This window comes from Suricata suricatta, chromosome 9 (genome assembly GCF_006229205.1).
Source record: "Suricata suricatta isolate VVHF042 chromosome 9, meerkat_22Aug2017_6uvM2_HiC, whole genome shotgun sequence".
Classification (NCBI taxonomy): Eukaryota; Metazoa; Chordata; class Mammalia; order Carnivora; family Herpestidae; genus Suricata; species Suricata suricatta.
This window is the reverse complement of record NC_043708.1, coordinates 138,198,509-138,206,413: the sequence shown is the minus strand read 5'-3', so window position 1 is coordinate 138,206,413 and position 7,905 is coordinate 138,198,509. Positions and strand designations below refer to the sequence as shown.

The window sequence follows — 7,905 nt, the reverse complement described above, 5'->3', positions numbered from 1 at the left end:
GGGGGCGGGGGCGCCGGGAGGGCCCGGACTTGGCGGCGGCTGAGGAGGCCCGTGGCCGCTCCCTGTCCCCGGCTCTACCCAGGAGAGGGTCAGGCTGGTGGGAAGGGCCAGCTCCGGGCCCAGAAAGACCCTCGCTGGGGATGGTGGCCCCTGAGCGGCTGGCGTCTGGGCTGCTAGGAGCCGGTGCGCAGCCAGCGCCCACGCGCGGAAAGCTAGGCTTTCTGTGGACCCTTCGCTCCATGTGCACAGGAGCTCCAGGAGGGGGACCAGGAGCCGACCCGACAGGCGAGGGGGTGTGTCCGGGGGCATCGCCCAGGATGGGCCGCCGGGGGCTCAGGGTCAGCCCCATTTTTAATGTGAGGAGCCCGCGCTGTGGCCTGCGAGGGGCTGCCTGAGTTCACACTCCTCCTCAGCGAGGGCACCGGGCAGGCCTGAGCCGAGCCCGCGGGCTCACATCGCATGTCCTTCCCCCTGCGGGCACCGGCGTGCGGGCCGGGGGCCGGGCAGTGCTCACCCCTCCTGCTGCCCCCCGAGCCCCGGGCCCCACGTGGCAGGGACGCACGCCCCCAGGACCACCGGCACCTCTGTCTGTGGCACCTTGTCTCCTCTTGAGCTCTGGGACCCTCCCCCCCTCAGACGCCTGCCTGACACCTTAGGGCCCAGGGACCCCAGCCTCAGGCCTCCCCAGGGGGGTCTCCGGACCTCCTCCTCCTTCAGCCTCGCCCCTGCAGAGTGCAAGCGCTCCGGGGCGGGCTCCTTAGACCGGGGAGGTTGGAGCCTCCCTGCAAGGCGGCTTCCCTTCCCGGAATTAGTATGTCTTTCATTTGCAAACCGGGAGCATCAGTGTCCCAGGGTTAGAGGAAAGACGACTTCCAAAGTGACAGACGACAGACGAGGAAACAGGCACAGAATGGTTGTGTCACTTCCTCAAGGTCACCAGCCAGGAAAAGAACCCAGGCGGCGGGGGTGGGAGGGACCCGGAGGCTAAGCTCTGGCCTGCAGTCCAAGCTGCAGGCCCTGGCCCTGGGGGGCAGGCGCTTCCTGAGGCACGCAGGGTGCCCGGCTCATTGGTGCACTCTGTCCACCTCAAGCCACCTGTCTGCCTCCCCTGGGATTATGCTCCGCATTTAACAGTCTTCAGGGGCCCTGCCCAGCGCCCCAGGCCGGGCCCAAGGGGGCGCTCAGGCCGTGTGCGACGTGGGCGCAGGCTGGTGAGGGCGTTCTGGGAGGCCCCGCTTGTGGGACGCGGCGTCCTCGGCCCTGTGGTCGGTCACGCACTCTGCACCTGCTGCCTGGGCCAGCCACTCGGACCCCCAGCTGCGGCTCTGCGGGGGGCTGGGCGCAGCGGGGCTGAACCCCCCAGACCACGGAAGTCAGCCCCCTCCTCCTGCCCTGCCCCGTCGGCCACAGTGGGGGGTCGTGCCGCGGGCCCCCCTGCCCCGAGGTGTGTCCGCTGTTGGGTCACCCCCACCCCCGTTTCCTTCCCGCAGGGCAGCTCGAGGCCCACGCGGTCGCTCAGCACCGCTCAGCTGGCGCAGCCCGCGGGCGGTCTCCAGGCGTCCGTCATCTCCAACATCGTGCTGATGAAGGGCCAGGCCAAGGTGAGCGCCGGCCATGCCCACGGGAGCGGCCGCTGGGCCCGGCTCCTGAGGGCCCGTCCTGTCCCGGGAAGGAGGCAGAGAGGGATGGGGGTCTGGCTGTGGGGGGAGGGGGACGCCGCCATGGGGCTTGGGCACCATCAACGGGTCTGCTTCACCCTGTGTGGCTCATCGCAGGCCAGCTGTTTGCCAACTTGGTTTTAAGGTGATAGTTTTAGAAGTTAGCTCTAGGGGCGCCTGGGGGGCTCAGTTGGTTGAGGATCCGACTTCGGCTCAGGTCATGATCTCAGGGTTCGTGGGTTCGAGCCCGGCGTCCGGCTCTGTGCTGACAGCTCGGAGCCTGGAGCTGCTTCGGATTCTGTCTCCCTCACTCTCTGCCCCTCCCCTGCTCGTGCTCTGCTCTCTCGTTCAACAATAAATAAACATTAAAAAAAATTAGAAGTTAGTTTTACGTGACAGTTAAATATTCAAATCATTGAAGTAGTCCCTGTGTCCGTTCAAACTGCTAGGGGGTGGTTAGATGGCACATTCTCGCGGTTCTGGTGAGTGGAAAGTCCGAGACGAAGGTGCCGGCAGGCCCGGTGTCTGTTGACCAGCTTCCTGGTCCGTGGACGGGGTCCTCTCTCCGCGTCTGCGCGGGGCAGTGCCGACGTCTAACAGCCCGACTTTCTGGCTAGCAGAACACAGTGTGCTCCGCCCCCCGCCCCCTGGATTTAGGTAGAAGTATTTAAAAAATACTTGGCTTTTAACTTGTTTCCACTGCCCAGAAGAAAGCAGAGCCGTGCAAAGAGAACCAAAATGGGCTGATGCATCTCGGGGTCGGTGAAGGCACACTCACGAAATCCACGCTGCGTGTCACGGGGCGGGCTGCGCAGACCGCAGGGGCGCGGCGGCTGCTCAGAGCCGGCGGCCGGCGTGAGAGGGGGCTGGTGACTGCAGAGACCGGACAGGCCTGCCCCCCCCGCCCCGTCCGCCCACGGTGCCCACGCGCAGAGCAAGGTCGCGGCGCCCTGGACGGCCACAGGAGTGGGGTCAGAGCGGAGCCCCGGAGGAGGAGGAAGCAGCCAGAAGATCTTGAGGAAGAGTCCAGATCTGATCAGGCAGGGACGCCGCTGCGGAGGCGCCGGGTGCCCGAGGCGTCGCAGGGGGCACTCCGTGATGGCCACACAGCCTCGTTGTCATTTCCCTTTTCTGGCTGAGGAGCCCGAGGGCTCGGAAAGTTCCAGGTCCTGCTCGGGGACGCCAAACTAAGACAATGACCCAACGCTTCCTGACTCCCAGGCCTCGGTCTTTTATCATTATTATTATTTTAATTTATTTTTTAACTTATTGTTAAATTAAAAAAATATTTTATTTATTTTTGAGAGAGAGAGAGAGTGTATGGGCGGGGGCGGGTCAGAGAGAGAGGGAGACACGGAATCAGAAGCAGGCTCCAGGCTCTGAGCTGTCAGCACAGAGCCTGACACGGGGCTCAAACCCACGAACTGTGAGATCATGACCTGAGCTGAAGCCGGACAACCGACTGAGCCACCCAGGAGCCCCTTATTATTATTATTTTTAATGTTTGTTTATTTTTGAGAAAGAGAGACACAGAGTGTGAGCAGGGGAGGGGCAGAGACAGAGGGAGACACGGAATCTGAAGCAGCTCCAGGCCCTGAGCTGTCAGCACAGAGCCTGACGTGGGGCTCGAACCCACGAACCGTGAGAGCATGACCTGAGCCAAAGCCGGACACTTAACCGACGGAGCCCCCCAGGCGCCCCTCACTGAATTTTCAAACACAACGCTGTGCGTGAGGTTACGGGTGTCACTCTACACGGGGTTAGACTAGGGCTCGGAGGGAGGCAGGAGGTGACGTGCACAGAGCTGCCCGCGCGACAGGCGGACCCAGGGCTCCGTCTGGTCTGGGGTTCTCGGGCCACAGCACGGTCGTGTTGGGACACCAGACTCCAAGTGGGAGCCCAGGCCCCACGCGGCCCCGTCTGGCCCGGAAGTCACAGCTTTCCTGTTCCTCTGTGACATCCGGGGCGTCTGAGGCCAAGGGCACCGTCCCCCTCCCTGGTCCCCCGCGGGGGGCTGGGGCGGGCGCTCAGCATGGAGCCGTCCTGATGCCACGTCTCCACCTCCTCCCCCAGGGCCTGGGCTTCAGCATCGTCGGAGGAAGCGACAGCACTTACGGCCCCATCGGAATTTACGTCAAGACCATCTTTGTCGGGGGAGCGGCGGCGGCGGACGGGCGGCTGCAGGAAGGTAGGTTTCTCTGTCTCGCTGGGCGATGCCGAGGATTCGGAGCCACTCGCCCGCAGGAGTGTTGGTGTGCCCGAGGCACATGTCCCCGATGGCTCCGGAGTGACTGGCACAGTGCTGGGCGTGTCCGGCTGTGGGCCGGGTCCTGTGGCCAGCCTGGGGCAGAAGACTGGGGTGTCCACTTCCCTCCCTTCCTGGCCCCTCTCCGTGGCTGGTGTCCCCACCACCCTGTTCTTTCCTGGCCTCGCTGACCCGCCGTCACAGGGAGACGGGTCCTGGGCTTCTGACGGGTCTGATGCCCGTCCTCTGCGAGCCCGCTGTGTTCTCGGCTCCGGGAAGAGAGAGGCTGGTCAGACATCACCCCTCCTTCGGAGAGCTCACGGGCTGCCCCCTCCCCCATCTGGGGGAAGCCCCCGGGGCATCCTGAGGGTCAGCGGCCCTGGGATCGGAGATGCCTCCGAGAGCCCTTCCTGTCTTCTTGTCCTGGGGTCCCAGGGCCTTCTCCCCACCCCAACTGCTCCCCAAAGTCGTGTTTGGAGTATTGGACAAGAGGCTTGGCCTGAGGATACTCCCAGATTTCAGCTAGGAGCAAAGTTCAGGGGCAGGCGGCCGCGGAGCAGTGGGGGGCCCTGTGGGCCAGGCCCTGGGGACACAGGGACGACCTCGCAGCGTCCCCGGCCTCCCTGTCAGGTCGGTCTCTGGAAGCCGTGCGGGGAGCCTGCCCACCTGCACCAGCCCCACTGGGCTAGAGAAGGGTCAGCAAGCTCTGCGGGCACCCGGCTGCCCGTGTTCAGGCTGCGCACAAATAGACACTGATTCTCGTGTTTCTTCTCTTTTAACTTAAATTCCACTAAGTTAACACCCAGTATTGTCCTGGCTTCAGGAGTAGAATTCAGTGATTCACCACTTACACACGACACCCAGTGCTCATTCCGACAAGTGCCCTCCTTGATGCCCCTCCCCCACCCACCGCCCCTCCGGAAACCCCAGTTTGTTCTCTGTCATTAAGAGTCTCCGGGGCACCTGGGGGCTCAGTCGGTTAAGCGTCCAACTTCGGCTCAGGTCATGATCTCACGGTTCGTGGGTTCGAGCCCCGTGTCGGGCTCTGTGCTGACAGCTCAGAGCCTGGAGCCTGTCTTGGGATTCTGTGTCTCCCTCTCTCTTTCTGACCCTCCCCTGCTCGCGCTGTCTCTCTCTCAAAAATAAACATTAAAAAATTGAAAAAAAAAAGAATTTCTTATGGTTTGTTTCCCTCTTTTCTCTTTTTCCCTCTTTCCATATTTTCACGTGGTTTGTATCTTAAATTCCACATATGAGTGAAATCAAATGGTGCCTGTCTTTCCCTGACTGACTGGCTTCACTTAGCATCATAGCCTAGTACTCCTCTCCAGCTCCGTCCACGGCGCTGCAAACGGCAGGGTCTCGTTCTGACGACAGAGTCATAGTCCATTATCTACATGCACCGGGCCTTCCTCCGTTCATCATTCGATGGCTCGTGGGCTCTCTGCATGATTTGGCTGTTGTTTTTCTTTAATGAAAAATCTTTTTTTTTACATGCTTTATTTATTTTTGAGAATCAGAGAGAGCGAGTGAACAGAGGCGGGACAGAGACAGAGAGAGGAAGGCACAGAATCTGAAACAGGCTCCAGGCTCCAAGCTGTCAGCACAGAGCCCGATGCGGGGCTCGAACCCACGAACCGTGAGATCGTGACCTGAACCGAAGTCGGACGCTCAACCGACTGAGCCCCCAGGTGCCCCAATCTGGCTGTTCATAACGCCGCTGTGAGCACGGGGTCCAGGTGCCCCTTCGAAGCTGTATTTTTGTGTCTTTGGGGTGGACACCTAATAGTGCAATTGCTGGATCTCGTGTTTCTAAAGGGCTGAAAAAAGCCAAAGGAACGTGCAATTCCTTCGTGGCAAGGGAAAACGGAACGAAGTTCAAGCTCAGGATCCACAGGAAAGCTTTGCGAGGACACAGCCCCGCGCACGGCTCATTCATTTCCCCGTCATCTGAGGCTGCTGTTGCGTTCACGACGGCAGTGTTGCCAGGTTGCGCAGAGAGCACGCGGCCGGCAGAGCTTACCTGCTTACGACCCGGCCTTCCGAGAAGGGGCTTGCGCCCCCAGCCTCACACAGGCCGAGGCGGTTTCCTCGAGGAGGTCGTGGGGGACCTTCGGAGGTCGGTGTGATCTGGGACCAGGGTTCTCGGGTGATTCAGCAGGAGAAGTGGGCCCGCAACAGACCCCTCGAGAGGCTGTGCTAGCGGGCAGACTTCAGCTCTTCAGGGTCTTCAGGGTCTGCCCTGAGCCTGTCTGCCTGGGCGGAGGCAGGTGCAGATGAGTCCGCCTCTCTGGGTCCGAGAAGATGTTCTGGTCTTTGTAAACTCACCCGAGTAAAGAGGAGACAGGCCAAGGAAGAGGCTGCGCTCGGAGCAGCCACCAGGTGGCGCTGTCCAGCAGGCGGCGTCACTTTCCAGCTCTGGAGGGCGCAGGGGTGGGTGGAGACTGGGGGGTGCGGATGCTTGGAAAAGACTTGGGTTATGGGGTCGAGGAAGGAGGGAGGGGAGAGAGGAGGGCGGGGCAGGCTCTAGGGGGAATAGTTAAGTCAAGAGACCGGGAAAGAAAAGGATCAATGTGGTTAAGGGGGAAACAGGGAATCAGAATATTGAGAATGTACCATATTTTGTTGGCTTGTCTTTTGTACTTTCCTTAAATAGAAGGTGACGGAGTCGAGCTGAGGTGGAAAGAAAAAGTGTTTTGCGTTCTCTTTTCTCTCCAGATTACAGGCCTGCCCTGCTCAGCCTCATTTTTCCTTTTCGTTAATACAATCATAAACACTCAGTGGGAAAGATGGTCCGCTGGTTCACCACAGTCCCTGAGTCCAGCCTCTAATGATTCACAAAGTCACCGTTTGTAACTCTTCCACAGCAAAGTTCTGGAGTCTGCCCTTGGAGGGGGTACATCCAGCTGTAACAGAAGTCTGGAGCACAGACCGAGGCGAATGCTGTTTTATTGGCGATCTTGCGAAAGGAACGTAAGGTTTATTTGGCGACACGGAGTTTGATCGCCGTCCTCCAGATGTGGCCCCGTGGGGACCAGGACTGTCCGGGGGCGGCTCTGTGGGGCTCACAAGAGAAGCTCGGCCCTCGTGTCACTGAGAGTCGTCGTTTCTCAAGAAACAAGCGTTGGTGAGGGTGTGGAGACAAGGGGCCCTCGCGCCCGGCGGGGTGGGTGCTGGCGCAGCCGCTGTGGGAACCGGTGCGGAGGCTCCTCTGAAAACGAAACACAGAAGCGCCACGGGACCCAGCCGTGCGGCCTCTGGGTATTTGTGCAAAGACAGTGAGAACACTGGTTCAAAGAGGTAGGAGCACCCTGTGTGTGGGGCAAGCCGTGGAGCAGCTAAGCGTCACCGGCAGACGGAGGCGTGAAGACGGCGTGGTGTGTGTGTGTGTGTGCAATGCACTGTCACTGAGCCGCGGAAGGAGTGACATCTTGCCCCTTGTGGCAGCACGGCTGCGTCTGGAAGGTGCTCGGCTAAGTGAGATAAGTCAGACACAACACCACACCAGGGCGCGTGGGGGGCGCGGTCGGGTAAGCGTCTGACTTTGTCTCAGGTCGTGATCTCACGGTTCACGAGTTCCAGTCCGGTATCGGGCTCCGTGCTGACGGCTCAGAGCCTGGAGCTGCTTCAGATTCTGTGTCTCCCTCTCTCTGACCCTCTGCCTCTCTTGCTCTGTCTCTGTCTCTCTGTCTATCAAAAATAAAACAAACATTAAAAGACCTCAAAAAACAAAATACCACGTGATTCACAATAACAACAAGATAAAGCCGACTGGTAAACCCAGAGAACAAGCTGGTGGTGGCCAGAGGGGCGGGGGAGGGGAGGGAGCCGGGGGAGGCCGTGGGGGGAGGAGGAGGTGCAGACGCGCAGCCACCACAGACCGAAGTCGTGGGGACAAAGAGCACCGCTCGGGGGACATGGCCGATGACGTCGTAGCAACTTTCGTGCCGACAGAGGGTGGGTCCACTTGTCCTGTGAGCGTTTTGTGATGCGCAGTTGTCA

At 60.6% G+C, this 7,905-nt stretch overlaps 1 protein-coding gene across 1 annotated transcript in view; it reads left to right on the top strand.

Annotated features, from left to right (window-relative positions):
- The window catches only part of IL16 (interleukin 16), an 80,762-nt gene that overhangs the window by 49,364 nt on the left and 23,493 nt on the right, over nt 1-7,905 (top strand). Inside the window, exons 6-8 of the mRNA XM_029952313.1 lie at nt 1,491-1,601; nt 3,732-4,084; nt 5,884-6,022. Coding sequence (XP_029808173.1) covers nt 1,491-1,601; nt 3,732-4,084; nt 5,884-6,022 — 603 coding nt within the window. The remainder of the gene's footprint in view (nt 1-1,490; nt 1,602-3,731; nt 4,085-5,883; nt 6,023-7,905) is intronic.